Source organism: Odontomachus brunneus, unplaced genomic scaffold (genome assembly GCF_010583005.1).
Source record: "Odontomachus brunneus isolate Ranch 3 - 2012 unplaced genomic scaffold, Obru_v1 Obru_scaffold_011, whole genome shotgun sequence".
Taxonomy (NCBI): Eukaryota; Metazoa; Arthropoda; class Insecta; order Hymenoptera; family Formicidae; genus Odontomachus; species Odontomachus brunneus.
The window spans coordinates 1,738,736-1,758,212 of NW_022639461.1; the positions used below are offsets into that span (position 1 = coordinate 1,738,736).

A 19,477-nucleotide genomic window follows, 5' to 3' on the forward strand; every position below is an offset into this window, starting at 1 on the left:
CAGACATAGCGCCTTCTGATTACCACTTGTTCAGATCGATGCAGCACGGCTTGAGTGGTACACGCTTCCGAAATGTTGAAGAAGTGCGAGAATGGGTGGACGAATGGATTGCTTCGAAACAAACATCGTTTTATCGAGATGGTATCGCCCAGTTGCCAGAAAGATGGCAAAAAGTTGTAGAAAGTGATGGAAAATACTTTCATTGAAATAATTTAAATAAATTTTTTACAATAAATGCTTTTTCTCAGTATTTTTTGGGCGGAAACTAAGTTAAGGTCCTAATAGAATGGAAAATGTAGAAGTACAAAAAATATTTAGGTCATATTTTTCCATTTTGTTCCACTTTGAGTTTCACGAGCAGCTTATAGCTTTTTAATGTTCTCACTCCTATCATCAACAAGTACAACAAAAATACATAAGAAATAAAATTGAATACAAGATATAGTTAAATAATTTTAACACAATCGGCTAAGACGCGAACCATTCTAAATTTCTTTAGCCGAGACTTCCAACCAAAATATTTTAAATCTGTGTTAAAATAATCAAAAATGGTTTGAACCTTGACCAAACCGAGAAATTATTTGTATAAACAATTTTTTTCAACTTTTTACATGTTTTGTTTAAGCATTTTATTATTTTTACAAATAATTTTTCACATTTGACTTTGTATTTATAATCAGGAAACCAAAAACGCCTGTATCTTGTATTCAATTTTATTTCTTATGCATTTTTGTTGCACTTGTTGATGATAGGAGTGAGAACATTAAAAAGCTATAAACTGCCCGTGAAACTCAGACTGGGCCAAAATGAAAAAATATGACCTAAATAGTTTTTGTACTTCTATATTTGTGCCAAATTAAAATGAAATTAGAGTGTAACTTTTGAGTAGGTAGGTTTACTTGTGAGTCGAAATTTTGATCCTACTTTCACAGTCTCACTATTCTACTCATCATCTTTTTTGATATTCTGAAGCTTATAATACGATCTATTTTGACGCTAAAAAAGCGAAATTTCGAACATCATCAGAGTCAAAGTAGAAGTAAATTGTATCATTAAAATTAAGTTTACTTTGCTAACTTAGCTTCTAAGTGCAGAATTCAAGGTTTAATATAGGGCCAAAATTTCGACTCGGGAAGATACAACACGAGTTAGCAAGTAATTTCACGTATTAAAATACCGTTGCAGATGGAGAATGCGCTATTCGGATGGCGGAAGAGAACGCGACCGAGGAGGATGTGTCTGGAATCAGGTAACCTAAAATGAACTTTCCTCTCTCTCTCCACTTTTCGGCAGGACTATCTTGGTCGATATTTCACTCTCGCGCGCCTGATGTCGCGAGTGAATCGCGCGGGCGCAAACAAGCGTGCCGATAGCGTAATTATTTTTAATTTGCCGTCCGCGCTTATCGCACTTCCGCCGGTAATATCGTGTTACACGTACGTAATGCGGGGTTATTATTCTCGCAGGGCAGAACGACAATGAGGCATGAAAACTTAACTGGTCCATAAAGAGCCGGCGCGGAGGTGGAAGCGTCGCTTTACGAGCTTTCTCTATCTGCGAACCGTCGCGCTTCACAAACTAGTTTTCATGAAGCAACGAACGAACGAACGAACGAACGAACGAACGAACGGTTCGCGAGCCACTGACCAGGAACAAACGGTATTCTCCTTCGGCAGTACTACGGTTAGCGATAAACCCCAAGAATGCGGCCGATGCACACGGTCAAAAAGCTCGTTTCGCAACGAGGAACTCCCGGGGTAAAATGTTGGTCGACAATATCGAAAATGATCCCGCGGCGGTTCGGCATCGAAACGTATCATCCACCTGGTCGTTGTGAGATCTGCCGCCATACGCATTATCATAACGACGATATCGTCGCCCGTAGAGTTTTATGGTATTGACAATGCACGCGTGTGCGCGCGGCCGATGAGAGAAATATATTTCGTACACTGTGTTATTCGCGCGATATTTGTCGGTAGCCCGGTTATTCGAAAATATCGCGCGAGATAACTGTCATGTTGCAGCGAATAAAACACAGAAGGACGAAAATCCCCGCTTTCTTGACATTTACACGATAACAGATCACGCGGCGTTATCGAATTCGCCTCTCCTCGGGGTGAAATTTTAACGCGACAATCGACAAGAGTAACTGCCGGCGAATTTAGAACTGACGTATCTTTGTCGAAAATTTCCTTGATTTCTGCCGCTTAACCGAACAAGCCTTAACTCTCCGCGTACGATGTTGGGTCTCTGTGCATCGGTTAGAAATACTTGAAAATTTATTTGTGGGACATATAAAATTCTGCGAAATAAAGTTGATCTCCTCGAGAAATAAAGTTTGTTTCTGCGAATGAACTTTATAATCCCGCAAACAAATTTTCAAGCAACTTCTCATTCTGTTTCCCAATTAATTTTGTCCTCGTCGTCGAGAGAATTGCGTATAAAAGCGACGTAAGATGGATACTGGGGATTATAGACGTTACGTTCCTTCAAATTGCGCGCGCGTTTAAACGATAAGAGTGCCGCAACGAATCGAGCGTTGCGATCGATTTGCATCGATTAGAACGATTTGCTTCGTTCGTGTCAGCCTTCGTTCCGCGTGCCGGCGGATTTCTTAGTCTCTTGCGCGAACGGAAATTGAATTGTTGCCGCGTTATTGTACATATTGCGCGGCGTTATATCCTTCGGAATTAGGTCAAACAGTTAACGATCGGTATCCAGGCTGTGAGTGGAGCTCTACCTAGCGCGAATGCAGGCGTCGTTCTATCAACACGAAAGATAATCGCATTTGGCGGACGATTCCCCGGCGCGTCATCGATTACCAATACTTTCCACGTTCCATCGAAGAAAATAATTAACTCTATAAACCGCGAGCTAAGACCGTCGAATATTACGGAATTCAGTTCAAAGGACGTTTGGCAAAACTATCTCGGTTATAAAAGCCGCCGTTCGCCAAGACGATGGAAATTATAATTTCGAAGCTCGATCTCGTTATAAATACTCGCATCGCTTCTCCTCGCTTTAATTTCCGCGTTCGCCTCTCTTGATCTTCCGTGCGTATAAAGGATATGACGCTAAAAAAATAATGGCGGGGAAAAATCTCTTTAATTAATCCTTTACTTGGCAATGTTGCTCTCAAACAACATCGATTTCTCATTAGCTATAATATAATATCATTTACTTCGCTTAGGCCCGCATCAACAGTCATTACTTCAAATTTGTCTCAAGTGAGATATTCGGATTTGAAATTAGATTTGATGAGAGCTTTTCAATTGAATTGCGAGGTATAAATGTCACACGTATCACATAATCCAACTGAAAGAACTCGGATCTAACTCTGAATAAAAATTTGAGTATCTCACATGTGAGACGAATTTCAAGTAACAACTATTAATACCGCCCTTGAACACTCAAAAATCCTTTCCCTTAAATCTTTTTGGGTCTGCCAAAAAAAGGCTTAAGTACGAAAAAAATTCTACACATTCGTCAACGCGCGCAACCTCAGAATTATGCACTGACTATTTAATATCTCCGCCGAAAGGCAGAAGTACACGTCGCGGTGAAATTTCGCCTCGACGGAGATCCTAAGCAAACGACGGAGGTAGACAAATCGGTTATCAAGGATGGCAGGAAGGGCGGTTTCCCCAACGGTGTCGACGACGTCGACGGCTGCGGATGCGCCGTCGTGGCTGTAGAAATTAATATAAATCTCATTTCCTCGCTACGGATACACCGGCATTGTCTTACCGTGTTTCACCCGCCAGCTTTCCTTCTTAACCTCGTGTAACTCGAGTATCCGCGCGCCCGGGCTCCATCAATTCGCGTGATCAGGCAAGGGAGGGGCTGGAGAAGCGTATCGCATGGCCTCGATATCGAATCGAACGCCAGCAACGATTTAGAATTCCGCCAATTTATTTTCCCAATACTTCCCAATTACCGCAGAGCGGGAAAAGCCTCCTTACAGTTTTCTAATTAAGCCGAACGGAAATGCTTCTTAATATCGCGCGGCATTTCGCCGCGCATTGGAATAATCCGGATTTATGAAAAGAGACGCGCAAAAGGGAGAACAAAATGATTTAAGGCGACGCGACTGAATCAAGGATGTATTGTCTGTATAGTCCCCGCCAAAAGTCGCTGGAAACTAGAGTAGAAATTTAAAACAGGGATCATAAAGGGGTCGATTTCTCTCTACTTCTATCACAGGTCTCTATAATGACAGGTCCACTTAGACTTTGCATAGAAATATAATGTTCTTAGCGCTTACACGCAAAAAAAGAAGCTATTTTTAGCTTCCAGAGCTAAAAAATAGCTGTGGCAGATAAGATATGTCACTGAAATAGGGACAGCTAATGTCGATACTACCGAAGCTAAATTCATTCGCTGTTAAACTCAGGCGCTACAGCGAGAAATATTAGCTGCTAGAAATAAATGACTGTAACAAATGATTATAGCTGTACGGCAAACTTCTTTAATATATGCATACGAAAAGAAATTTAGGAATAACTGCCATTTTCTTAGCTATTTGAAATAATGTGAATTTTTAATGTCACCTAATATATTTGTATTTCATAGCGAATGCATCTTAGCTGTCATAGCCAATTCTTAACAGTGACAGTTAGACGATTAGCCTTTTGACTAAGTTTGAATCAGCTATCGCGGTTTAGCTGATATTACTAAATCACTTTTTTGCGTGTAGGCGTGTAGATTTATAAATCTTACTAAAAAATTAAAGAAAGGGAAAAAAGTTTATAAGAATTAATACAGAGATGTAATAATGTAAACAAACTGAAAACTATTAAAGTTAGCGTATGTTCTCTGGATGTATAGAAGTATTTATTTCATAAAAATTAAGGTATCACATTTCAGTCCTATAATAGAACAACTGAATTCAATTAATTTATTCAAGAGCCGAAACGCGTTTTTGGTCAGTACCCTTTATTTTTCCTTATATTATTTAACATTATCATGCTTGCTGACCCTACACTTAAAAGTAGAATAATTTTTTATCCAAATCCTAAGAATCAAATTGCTTGTGCAACTCTTAGATGCAATATAGATTAATCTCTATAATTTAAAAAAAATGTTGCATTATTTTTGCGATATAAATAATGCATCCTTGAAATCGCGAACGCCACGAGTTCTGATCAACCACTCGTCGATCGCGCAAAATCATTACACCGTGCCGTATCGGGACGCGATAAGAGGAGGAGAATGCAGATAAGGGCGGTGGCGCGCGACGTGCTAAATAAACGTGCGATTAATTAACAGTGCGCGCCGCAGCAGCCCGCTGCCGATGCGCTCGCGGTAAATCAGCGGCGACGAGAATATAATAATTGAGAATCGACGCGTGTGCACGCGCGCAGCCCGCGCCTAATTGATATATCGTCAAGTTTTTGCCGATCGTCGTGATTTATCGCGAATGGCGCTTCGCGAGAAGCGCGTCGCAAGAGAGAGAAAGAGAGAGAGAGAGAGAGAGAGAGAGAGAGAGAGAGAGAGAGAGAGACCCGTTCACTCGCGTTCAACGGTCGTTTACGCTGAATCTGCGCAGAGTGGATACGTTTCCCAATGTTTTTCCCTGCTTGCACGGTAGGATAGAATTTTCACAGGCTGCGCGACGAGATCGTTTTATAAATCACTTTCTACCCGACCGCGAAAAATTGCTCTTTACGCGCTATCTGCGCGGTCTCTATAAATTAACCTCGCGAGACAAGCTGCGCTTTTAATTAATTCGACAGTGCTGCGAATTATGCGGAAAAAGAAAGTGATTAACGCCAGTGGACAACGGGGACGCAGTGACACGTCGAGTCTACAATCAAAAACACTGTGACGTCGTGCGCTTCACGATTATTCATCTAATTAGCGGAAAAGAGAGTAACGCATGAAAAACGTGATCACTGTTGGTTAACGTTGGTTATCCCCCCAATCTTTTTCCGCATTACGTGTCTCATTTACGGTGCGTTACCGATTCTCTCTCTCTCTCTCTCTCTCTCTCTCTCTCTCTCTTCAGTGGAAAAAGCTGGAAAACGCAGAGTACGTATTATGTATGTATTACAGGGTATCCGCTAATTACACCCGTGTCCTCGCGACAAAGGATTTATTCGAGCCGCGATCGCGCGCGGAAGTACAAGTGACGGCGACACGTTTGCGAGCAAAATACTGTGAATGCATCGCGGAGTAAATACACGACGGCACAAATATAGATCTCAACCACGTTACGTAGGCGGCGGGAGGGAGGGAGAGGGCGGGAAGAAGAGGGCGAAGGATAGAAGCGGAGATCGGGCGGCGCGAAGCTTGCGTTTTCCGCAACCCCCAGGTGCATCGGCGGGCTCCTGTGGCGACGCTGGCGGAAGCAGATGAGGCAGAGAGGAGACGGAGGAACGGAGACAGGGAGGGAGGGAGAGAGGGAGGGAGGGAGGAGGGTAATATAACGCGAGGAATAGAACTCGGTAGACTCGGTTAATTAACGAAACCCACATGGGACAGGCTCGCGCTCTGTCCAGGCTGCCACATTTTCCTCTTCCTCCCGCTCCTGCTCCTCCTCTCTCTCTCTCTCTCTCTCTCTCTCTCCTTCTTCCTCGCGTCTCCCCATGTCCTATCCTCTCGCCATCTCTTCCATCGGTGTCATCCCTTCTCTCCGTGTCTCGCCTCGCCCTGCCTTGCCCCCTCCCTCCGTCCTTTTCCGATCTCCCTTCGAACCCCTTTAGCGCCTGCAGCGAATGCGCCTGCAGGACTGTACGTAAATAACTGTACACCCTTATCCGACTTTACCCATGCCGAACGTATAAGAGCACGACGACAGAGGGTGAGCGGTAGATAAAGTCTCGGCTGCGGAGAAGGATCCTCCTCCCCCTCCCCGGCAACAGTAACGAGGAAGAAAGATCTGTCCGGTCGCGCTTAATTAAAGAAATTCTCGTTTACTCCCGGTCATTTCCGAAACCGCCGTCGATCTTCCGCTCCGCCACTCCCCTCTCCCCTTCCTCCGGCCCTGGCTTCGCGTTCTCGCAGCCGTGTTATCTAGATATGAAATGCGAATAATTCGCGCCGGACAGAAGTACGGGACGGCGGTCGGGAATTTCTGACGAACGCTTAGGCACGCGATATAACGTGCGCGGTATGATGGTTCCGGCGACCGATCGAGATGCGGCTAAGTGAAAACGGATAGGCGGATAGCAGAGCGGGTTCGAGCGAACTAGACGCGATATCCTTCCCCCTCCTCCTCTTCCTTCGCGAACTTTTATTTCGCGCTGGCGATATCTTACACGAAAAAAGGAATAACTACGTTGGCGTAACTGAATTTTCTGTTGCTCAGGGGACCAGATGAAAAACACGGTTGTAGGAACGGAAAGATTCCCGTAGGAGAGAGGTCAGCCAATTGCTCCCAGTCACCCTCAACCGAGTTTTAATGCAGCCGAATGTTCCGACGAATGTTTTCGGTCACAGTGACAGATATTATTCCCCGTCAGCGAATTTTTCGTCTGGTCCCCGTTCGGTTGCACGAACTGAAACTTTTTGTCCGTGTACTGTCAGATCCTCGTCGATACCTCCTCTATCCGGTATTCGCTCGTGTGCGTTGTCACATCATTTTTGTCGCTATTATTTAACGTTTACTGTCTCGCGAGAATTAATGTTACGGGTTGTTTGACAGCATTTAATTTTTGTAGTGCGCACCTTCCAACACAACGCGCTCGACAAATGTAATCTTATTTTCCTTAGCGGAATCCTCTTGTGTACGACCTCAAAGAGGATTCTTCCAAGATACTGAAGGGAAAATGTTCTAACCTCTCCCCCCACAAACAAAAGAGAACTCTAGTTGAAAGGTGCTATTCCCTGTAACTCCATCATCTAAGTGGAGATTCTTACCGATAGAATATCCCTCTTCTAATGAAATGAACTGTTAGTCGCAAATCTACTAGATATTAAAACTTTTTTTTTAATCAAGAGGAATATGTTTACTTGAAGTAGAAAAAATGTCTATTAATACGTCGAGCGCATGATATCTGTAGGATATCAAGGATACACAGGTGCAAATTGGCACCAACGAGTTTTACCGACTATTAACTCGATTCCGAATTAACCAATTTTAATTTTTAATTTTTTTTTAATACAAGAAAAGAAGATCAGAAATTTGACGATGATAATATAAAAACCGATAAGAAAGTAATAAAAAGATGAAAAATTGATTTACATTCGATTGTATTGGGAAAAAATCACTTCTGGAAGAAATCGATGGTGCAGATCTCTGCACCACAATGGTTAAGGGTTAAAAACAAAAAATTTGTGCTGTAGAATAAATTTTCCTAACTTTAAGAATATTGCGCTTAGAATTTATCGTCTTTTTGCTTTCAGAGGAATCCTTTCGGATTCTCTCGCTAAAGGTAAGATCATATTTTTTTTGTGTACGCGCTTAGATCGATAATTGAACGAATAGCGACGAACAAACTGGCCGATCTCCGCTCTCTCTTCCCCCGACGCAGATACAATCACTGACTACTTCGCATTTACTTTCGCGCCCCTTCTCGATCGAGATTTAATTCCGCGCAGGTCGAATTAAACGGAACGTCAGTGAACCGTCTACGTGACGTTCCACGCGGTCGAGAACGGGGCAGGATTGTTGCCTCGTCCTGGCGATCGCGCGTGCAGGAGCAGTGAACGAAGGGGGAACGTGATAGTGGATGGGTGCAAAATAAACAGCGAAACATTTGTGCGGGACAGTCGAACGGATAGATGGGCAAACCGACGGCCGTGCAGAACAGGATAGCCGCGTCGCTACTGTCTGAAAGACGAACGTCCTTCAATTATCTCTACGCAGCACCGCACATACTCGCTGTAACGAGCTCTTGCTGTAAAACATGTCCGTACTAAACGCTTCTGCGATGCTGCATTTAAATTGCGAACGCTATCCGGATCCTCGGCGAAGAATGATTATTGTTTCAAAAAGCCGTTGTAACACACACATACATATATACAGGGTGTCCCACCACTACCGCATTATCTCTTAAGGACGGATTCCTGAGGTAATTTGAAGAAAAAAATCCTAATGCAAAAATGTCGAGGCTATAATTCTTTTCAAATTATAAACGATTAAAGTTGACTAATTATATTGGCTAAAGTACGCGCGCTCAGGTATGATACAACACATAATAGTACAGATGCATGAACATAAGTGAGAATTTGCATAAGATATGAAATTAGTTGTAAATCTCTGAAAGAAACGTGACATTCTTGATTCTTATTGATTCTTATTGATTCTTATAAATGTATTGTGTGATATTATATTCATAATATTTTGACGAAATTGTTATTATGGGATGTTTATTTAAATGATAGAAAAGGCAGATTATTATACGTTGTTATATGTATATTGATCAATATTTGGAAAAGGGACGACATGTGCATGCACCTGTACCATTGTGTGTTGTACCGTACCTGAGCGCGCGTACTTTAGCCAATATAATTGATCAATTTTAATCGTTTATAATTTGAAAAGTATTATAGCCTTGCCATTTTTGCATTAGGATTTTTTTATTCAAATTAGGAATCTGCCCTTAAGTGATAATATGGTAGTAGCGGTATACATAGGGTCTGCTAACTTTCCACCCCGATTTCAATGCCATATATATACCAGAAATATTAATTAAATAATATTATATTGCGATTTTTAGTATTGGACTTTTTGTTCATCTCAATCCGCTCCACGTCCTCACAAGAGATTGTGAACTCGAGCTGGGACGCTCTATATAATACATACAATATATATGTACCCTATGATCAGAAAGTACCGGGAATTTTTAAATAAAACAAAATAGAGTTAAATTTCAGGCAAATTTATTTTATCTCCTTCAAAATATGATCCATCTGAAGCAACACACATGTGCCAACGCTTGACCCAGTCCTCCATGCATCCCTGGTAGGCCGACGAAGGGATGGCCTTTAGTTCCCTCGTCGCATTCTCTTTGATCTCCTCGATCGACTGAAATCTCTTTCCACGAAGTGGCAACTTCAACTTGGGGAACAAAAAAAAGTCGCACGGGGCCATATCAGGTGAATACGGTGCTTGCTCGATGGTATTTACTTGATGTTTGGTCAAATAATTCAGTACAATTCGGGCTCGGTGCGATGGCGCGTTATCATCATGCAAAATCCAAGAATTGTCGGCCCACATTTCCGGCCGTTTGCGACGTACAGCATCTCTCAAACGCTTCAAAACGGATAAATAATATTCTTTGTTGACTGTCTGGCCCGGTGGAAGGTACTCATAGTGCACTACGCCTTGGCAATCGAAGAAAACAGTCAACATCACCTTCACTTTTGAGCGGCTTTGACGCGGTTTTTTCGGTTTCGGCTCGTCTTCGAAGCGCCACTCGGACGATTGTTGCTTTGTTTCCATGTCAAATTCATAGACCCATGTCTCGTCGCCCGTAATTATCCGTTTCATGAAGGTTGGATCACTTTGGGCTTCAGAAATCATCTCTTCAGCAACTGTCTTTCGGTGGTGTTTTTGCACGAAATTCAGGTCCTTCGGAACGAGCCTGGCTGCCACGCGTCTCATACCCAAAACATCAACCACAATATGCTGTGCCGTTCCATATGCAATGCCAAGTTCACTAGACATCTCTCTTAAGCTGGTATGACGATTTTCAAGCACCATTTCTTTCACTTTCTTCACGTTTTCATCGGTGTTCGACGTCGATGGACGTCCGGAACGAGGCAAATCTTCCACCACTATACGACCACTTTTAAAGTCTTTATACCACTCGTATGCTCTTGTTTTTGATAGAGCAGATTCGCAAAATGCTTTTTGCAACATTTTCAGTGCATCGGCACACGAAATTTCGTTCGCAACACAAAATTTCAAACAAACTCTTTGTTCAACAACATTATCCATGGTAAAATGCGACAAATTGAAAAAAGTTGACTGATGTAAACAAACGCCAGGCAGACACTAATGATTGGATGGCACTAAAACCTGACAGATGTGCGTCTTAAGGTCGTACCAACATAAGAAAAAAAAATAAACCGGTTCCCGCATGCGCGGTACGTTTAAATAAAAAATTCCCGGTACTTTCTGATCATAGGGTATATACATATATATACTATAATAAATATACATATATACACATATTATATACACGTGTGTGTGCATTATTTTATCTAATTTTCTTTTTATTATCGTCGTAAATCAAACGTGTTAAACCAAACATAGAGATTTATAGTCCAATAGCATGACGAATACTTGCACAAGAGCGAACATTTTTGAGGAATATATAATGTCGTGGAACGTGGAGAGCATAAATATGTGTCATCGTTTGTGATCTATTTTTTCCGTAAATTCGCGACGTATCTTTTTGTTTCGGAGACGATCGCATACCATTAACGAATTAATGTTAAATGGCTGTAAACACACAGCCATTTCAGAAAACAACTCGATTTTTTATCGAGACTTTTACCACGCGAAGACTAGTCGGCTATATTTTTTCATCGTACTTGGGTATATTACCCTTACGAGCGATAAAACCCCGACGTCATTCCGCCAGAGGACGAAATGGTCAAAGAGATGTGAATTATGAGGTCACGCAGCATAGTATATTATAGTCATAAATTGTTATTCCCGAATTTTGTAAATCACGAGACACACCCGACGTAAATAAATTTCCTCGTGCTCTTGGCAAAGCGCTAGTTTTCGCCACACTTTCAGCACTTTCAGCAGAAAATTTGCAGCAGAGCGTCGCGACGTAAAACACAGATGCAAAAAACGCTGTATTTTTTATTTCCATATAGAAGGTGTCTTATGACGAAGGTAAAGAACGTGTTCCTGGGTTTAAATTATGATTTACGTGTTAAATGTCTTAAACGTTAAATATTAAATGACGTGATTTGAAGTTGCAAAAAACGTAAAAAGAGCTTCAGTCAAACAACATACTTGCGCGTTTGAAAGTAACGCACTATTACATTTACATTATAGGTAGCTGTTGTGAATTTCATCATAGAAGATTCATAGGAAGTTTTCTGTCGAAATTGGAACCAATCTCTTAGTATGTACAGTTTATCGTGGAACCTGCATGTGTGGAACCTGATTGTGTGTATTGTTTAATCGCGCGCTCCCTAATTCGCACTGAACAGATCCGCGAGATGCGCGTATGATGTATCACGTAACGCATATAACGCGAAATTCAAACGCACATATATCGACGCGCTGGTGCGGGGCCCGGGAAGCTCGAGAAGTAACGCGAATGTTTGGCGAATAGGGAGACAATGCAAAATGACAGAGGCGCGACGTGGAAGACCAAGCGAGAGCTGAAGGGGATTCGCGAGGAGGCACGTTTCACCTTTGGAGTTTACAGGTGCAAGCCGGCCTCTTGAAAGCAGCCGCAGAGTCTGCTCGACCTCCCCCGCGCGGTAAGGGATAGAGATGGAGTTGCACTTCGGAGAGCTTAAACCGAAAACATAATCAAATCTCGTTGAGGGCTGCCGCGCGGTGCAAAGTTACTAATTACTTAATTTCCCTCGCCCCCGCTTTCACTCAGCAGCCCTCCTGTCTTCCTTCTTCGCTGCCACTTTCCGTTCTTCGCCCTCGACTTCTCTTATTTTGCCAGGCCCATCGCGAGTCCCCTCGCGTCTCTCCCCCGTCTCTCTTTGTTCCCTCCTCTCATCGTCGGCAACCACAGATCCCTGGCAGCGTCCGTTCGTCTTTCACCGCAGCCGTCACCGATTCTGATTTCCGCGAGATTGTCCATCGTCTATCTTCCCTTTTTTTGCATAAATCTTCCTCCGTCGTTTTTCTGGCCGCCGTCTCTCGCTTCTTCGACCTCCTCACTCGCTAGCCGAGTGGCCTCCTCTCGACGCGGATTTCCACTTCTCTTCTCGGCCCGACATCACCGCGGATCTTTTGCTCCTCCGAGCGCGTATTTCATTTCCTTCGCGAATCCTTTCTCGTCCCCTTTGTTCGAGAACTCGACTCTTTTCCTCCTCGATACGTCGAATTTTTCGTTACTTGGTTAATTTTTATTGAAAGCATCGCGACTTGAAGGAGAGTTCGACGAAAGAGCCGGAGGATCGGGGGCGATTCTGTTTACACGCGGATTGAAACAGTTTTCTGCAGAATATCACCCAGAGATATAAAACAAGTCGCGGAATGATCGCCGGGGACAGGAGTCGGCGTGCGGTACTTTTCTCTCAACGTGGACGAGGAAAATTGTACAGCGAGGAAGGACGTCCTCGTCTGTCGTCGAGTGTTATTTCCTATCTTCTCCCCGACTCATCCCGCTCACCCCTTTTTCCCTCCTTCCTTCCTCGTTGCGCTCATCCTCCATTCCATTTCGCGCAAGTTCGTCCCATCTCGTATCGTACCACAATATGGGGTGATCCTCAAATAGCGACCCACAAGTAAACAGATTATACTCTTCCAAAAATTAATAGACACTTATGTGTGTGTATATGTGTGTGCGATTAACACATATATGTTATTAAATTATAGTAAACAATTATTTGTAGCAACACACAACGTATACACATGATGTGGCGGGTTCAACGAGCGATTTGTTCGCGAGCTGTTTGATCGATACCCGAGAAAATACCGAGCGAAATCGTCGCACGCGATCGTCGTTTGTTTTCGATTTTTATCGTTGACTATTTTCCGATCGTGATTAAGGAAGGCCGGGTCAAGTCGACTCAGTCATGTTGGCTGTGCGTTTTGTTTTATGTATTCGTTGTAGAACAACAATGGCACAAAAGGATCGCAAAAAATGTTCTTTTTAGAACATAGGAAAAAGAATCGATGTCCTAAAAGGAACATGTTTTGACCTCTTTTCCACTCTCGTTTCCACAATAAATACACGAATCAAACATATGACCAACATGACCCTTGGCTGACTTGATCCGATCTCCCTTATCGTCAAGTTGCAGATCTATTGGAAGCGAGAGTAGTTATCGTTCGTGTCATTATAATAAAGAGGATCCAATGGAAATAAGTTCTGCATGCTAGGTCGTTACTAAGTTTACGATACACCGACTCCCCAAACGCAATCGATCTGCTAAAAGGCAATGAGTCGTACAAACGCGATTCCATGCGAAACGAGCTCCAAAACCATCTGTCACGTCTCGCCCAGGAAAGTTCTCGTTGTCGTCGTCGTCGCCGTCTTCTTCTTCTTCTTCTTCTTCTTGCTGCCCGATATTCGCGAAACGAGGAAAATTTTAAAGTCAATCTCGGACATCCGCTCGTCGTTAAGCACTTGGTCGGCAAGTGTTTAATGGCAACTTTGACATCCGGGATCGTTAACTAATCGTCATGTAATTCAGAATCGAGTGATAACAATTCAGAATCGCGCGTCGATTAAATTTTGATCCCTGATCCTGATTTGAGTAAATATACGGATAGAATTGCATACCATCTAGCATAATAGCTTTATTACCATTTTCTAGATTTTATTAGTTTGCATTATAAAACGTTCTTCTTTGAGGAAAATTTTACTGAAAATTGATAGCACATGTAACGTGAATTATAGACCTTCAGTAAAATTTTTCTTAAAAGGGATATTTTGGAATGCGGTCTTACAAATATGGAGAGAATATTATATACTGAAAGCAAAAAATGGTTAATCTAATTAAAATTATTGTCATTTTTTATCCCAATCATATTTTTATAGTAAAATAGTAATAGTAACTTGTGTATAAAGTTATTACTAACCTTAGAATTTAATAAAAAAATAATTGCCCAATTCCAGTTATCCAGTTATTTTCTATAAACCGGAATATATATATGCGACCGAATGCTCTCATAAAAATATTTTCTAATAGACACGTCTGTCTAATTAAAAAAATGTTGGATACATTGGAAATGTTGGATACATGGAACATTAACTATCATCCCCGAAAGAAAAGTTCTTGAGACGATAACGAAGCGTGAAGCAAAATAGCCGTTTTCTAGAGTATACGTGCCGCAAGGAGTAGCCACGAGATAACATTCCGCGCCACGTGAATGTTCACGGTGTTGTTACAAAGGATCTGAAGACGTACAAATTACAATGCGGCTTTCAGAGGCTTTTATGAACGGCCCGGCGTGACTACCTTCGCGTTCGCGCGAGTAAGCAGCCGTGAAGTTCTTACCGCACGGGTCGAGAGGGAGGGGCGGGGAGAAGAGAGAGGAAGTTAACGCAAATTTGCCACCTTAACGTTTGTCTTAAGGAGAGCGCGCCCGGCGCGTTTCTTTCGTCGCAAAGGTACTACCACACCATCGAATAAATTTCAAAACGCCATGAGAAAGAGAGAGAGAGAGAGAGAGAGAGAGGGGTGAGGGAGGAGAGAGAGAGAGAAGTATAGACGCGAATTTTTCTCTTGCGCCGGCAATACTATCTCGGAATATACGAGGCGAAGCGAAACGTGAATTTTACCGCCGAGCTTTCCCTAAAGCCGCCTTATATTTCTTTTCGCAAAGGAGCGCAGCGTAAAGAAATGAGGAGAAGAAACGGTCGAGATAAAGACAGGGCGGGAGAAGGAGAGAAAACAGCCTCGATTGACGAAGTAATAGCCTACAGACCTTGCATCCGTGTACGGTACGCCCCCGATATACACGTTTCGAGCCACCAGAGTAATCGATCTGTCGGGCGATACTCGTACCAATGAATCGCTCGAGCGCGATTTCACGCGAAACGAGCTCCGAGACCACCCATCACTTCCAGACAGGGAAGGGAACCTTCGACCGTGCAGGTCACCTTCGGTGAAGGATGGTCCGTTCGATCGCGATAAAATGATCCCTCCACCCAGCTTTTGGCCGATTTAACAAATCGTCTCGGTCCGCGCGCTCGCCTCCCGCTCTTCGCCGAGGAAGCGAGAGGGAAGAGAGAACCGGGGCTGTTCCGTTGTCGTGGTGTTCCGCGAGACTTTCGTCTCTCGATATGTGTCGTACAACGTGCATACGACGCCGAGAACGCCGAAGCGAATTTCGAACAGATCGTTTGCATTTCTCTCTTCGTCGCGTTTGCCCGCGCACGAAACGACAATTAATTTTGCCCTCAGCACCGACCCCGTGTGGAGACGTCGACGTGACGCGCAAAGTACACATTTCGTTTGCGAGGCAGCCTCCCTCGATTAGGTACACGCGAATTTTTCGGCACGAACGACTCGGCAAACAACGCTCAATCGGCATCTAACAGATCATTTCCCCCGCGAGAAATGAGCGGTGAGTCTCTCTGAGAAACGCCGGTATGCGGGCGAAAATGTAATAAAGGAGAAGACACTTGAAGGGCATAAATCTCCGATCTTTCCCTCCCGCGACACTCGGCCCCTCCCCCCCGCCTCTTCGTCTTTTTGCGAGAAGAAGAGGAAAAAGGACGGGAGGAACACGATGGTCACGATCGGGGATGAAATATTCGCGGGGACACTCTCTCTCCCCTAGAAACTTTGGATCGCGACGTCGCCGAAAATTTAAAAATCTCGCCCTTATCACTTCTGCGCGCTCTGTTTGCTTCGCGTAAGCACGAAAAAAGTTCCCGTTCGAGGAAGTCGATGTTATGATACACGAGATAACGGGAGGTACCAGTGACGAGACGATAAGAAGATTAGTGCCGTTTGCGTGCCATCGAAATGTATCGAATACTAGCTTAAACCACCCTCGACGTTGCTCGCGAGCTTCTTACATCTGGAACGTCTGAACATAAATTATCACAAAGTGTCAAGAGGATGAAATCAGGAGAAGGATTTTTTAGGCAACCTATATTTTCCGCAAAGTTCTGGAGAGTAAATATGCAAAATTTAGACCACAGATTTGATCAGATAAGATGTCGCGCTTACAAAGCTCGTCCCACACAAAACATCACGAAAAAAAATTTCTTTGCCGCAACTAGTAATAGTGGTTTGTTGAAAATGTATTTATTGCTGTGACCAAAATTTTTCAGTATTTACTGCTGTAACAAAAATTTTGGCTACTGTCGCTACTACATCGGTTTTACAGCTACACATATGCCTACTAGTAGTTATACTTTTAAGTATCTATTATGTTACAATGAGATTCAGGGAGCTATCACACGCAGATTTTTGCTGCTGCGAAATTTGTTACAAACGTATATATTTTACGCGGAAGAAATCTTCAACGAGAACGTAAAGATCATGAAAATCACGTACAGCGCAAAAGGAAATGCGCGAGATTATCTCTCCTCCCCCCTCTTTCTCTCTGCGTTCTTTTATTCTAAAGGGGACCAAGATAACTACCGGCGAGGATAGTCCGTTTTCCCTTGTTCTCCCGGCCGTCTCCTACTAAAAATTCCTAAGAATCCATTTAGTCGCAGAAATTAGAGGGTAGCTTATCTCGCATACTTTAGCGTTATATATTCGTACCATCGCGGATGACAAGATAAAATTTGATCACCGCAGAGTCGTCCAGGGACCTCTACAGAGGAACCTCGGCGCGTGGTCGGCGCAAAATCCCCGCCATTGTCCCAAATCCTTTCGGTCGCTTCCTTATCAACAGCGTGCGAAGCTCCACTTGTGGTGGAGTTCTCTACTCATCGATGATCAACGGACGAATTGATCGCGACGCAAAATTTGCTCGACGCGCCGCGACAGTGAATGCCGAACACATTTCGCGCGATAATCAGAGAACCGGCCGCTCGTTCTCTCTTTTCGCGCGTCTAGCACCGTGATCGTAAAAACAGTACAGCCGTTTGAACCGGCGGAGAGATAGTGTTTCGAGTCGCGTCTCACGTTCGGTGTGTGGGCCGTGTCGCATGACTATAATCATAACGCCGTCTTATCAGGTCGCTTAGGCACGACAACTAGGGGCAATATCGTTAGTGGACGATACTTTTCGAGCGAAAGGGTCCTCGGGAGAGACGCGGAAGCGAAAAGAAGGAAACACGCGGCGTCCGAAGCTCCGTTTAGCTTCCACACTCGGCATTTAGCTCCTCGATGTAATCGGCCATTGAGGCCGGCGATTTATATCTCGTTCTGTTCTCTACCGAGGGCGGGTAACACCCCTTTGTTCGCGGCCCATGGGAAAAGTGGCCTCCTAAGACACATTCCGTACCCTCTAATCTGCGTACTATGGGAACCTCCTTATCTCATGCTCCTTTTCTACGTTCCCCTCACGTCGCCGCCACCCTCCCCGCCAACCCCGCGGTCTTTGTCCGTCTTACTCTTATTTCGCGTCTTTCTGTTCCACGGCCGTTTCCAGAAAGGATCGTCGAGAGACTCGAGGAATCCGCCTCTCGTTCCATAGCGAGAGAAACAAACGAAACTCGGGAAAATCGCCTTTGCCATAACGCCGCCCCGCGTCCCGTTTTTCCTCCCTGTCTTCTCTCTCCCCTTCTCATCGTCGTCGTCGTCGTCGTCGTTGTCGTCGTCATCGTCCTCCTACCCTCGTTGGCTGCCGCTTCTACGCGGCGAATTCGTTTTCCGCGGGGGATGAAAGAAAAGCTCCGCGCGGCAGCAGACGACCGGCATCAAAACGAGGAAATTTCTTTACAAATATATGTCTTTTGGACTTACGTCCTATCTATGAGAGATTCCCGCGTTATACAACCGCGTTCGCGGCAAGATACGCCTTTCTCGCGCGGTATTGTAGAAGGACGCGCGATATAATGTACAATGCATAATTCAGAGAGAGGTAGAAGGCGGGTGAAGAGAACTCGGGATATGTAATTCAAGAAAATATCTACAGATATTATGTCAAAGAGAATAATGAAGTCCGAAAATGTCGATAATGTAGAGATAATTGGTATATAACCATGCACATAAAGAAATATTTCTGCAAACTTTCGATATATGTTTAAGCTTCAGTTGTGAAGATACAGTAATGCTCTTTGAAATGTTCCTGAGAGCGAAGTAAACACACATTTCATGTGTACAAACTGCGGAGCTTTTGTATCGGGCAAATATTTATGACACAGTTCGAGATGTCAATTTAAAATTTCTTATCGTTTATGTCATGCACTGAGCAATGCTGCAATTCATTTTTGCACACTTTTTCATTGTATAAAAGTATTTGTAATTTTACGTACTAATACATGAGCTAAGACGTGAACAGAGACGTGACTTTGCAGAGAGAAAACTTTTCATATAATTGTAAAACAGACTGATAGTGTCAGTGTAAAACAGACTGATAGCACGAACGTGTTAAGACGGCTAAATTTGAAACACACACACACGGGGAAAAAATGTTTGGTATTTGTAACGATAATCATATAAAGAAACAACTACTTATTAAGTTACTTGTTGAAAGAAATAATTACTTACAAAGAAATAATTTTGATCAAGAAAATCATTTTTTTATTAAATTCTAATATAATGTTGTAAGAGATAATAATCTTATATGCATGTTACTATTTTTTCGTGTTAGAACAAGTAAAAAATATGATTGGGAACAAAAATAATCATAATTTTAGAGAATTAGATCAACCATCTTCTTTCTTTCAGTGCATCCATACGCGCGAGCGCGGGAGTGTGTTTCGTCAGATGCAAATACGTGGATGATGCACGGCCCATGCGC

At 43.3% G+C, this 19,477-nt stretch overlaps 1 protein-coding gene across 2 annotated transcripts in view; it reads left to right on the plus strand.

Moving 5' to 3' along the window:
* The window catches only part of LOC116840727, a 160,648-nt gene that overhangs the window by 64,248 nt on the left and 76,923 nt on the right, over window positions 1-19,477 (plus strand). For both annotated transcript variants that reach the window (XM_032807829.1, XM_032807828.1), the window contains exon 2: window positions 1,186-1,249. In XM_032807829.1, coding sequence (XP_032663720.1) covers window positions 1,186-1,249 — 64 coding nt within the window. The remainder of the gene's footprint in view (window positions 1-1,185; window positions 1,250-19,477) is intronic.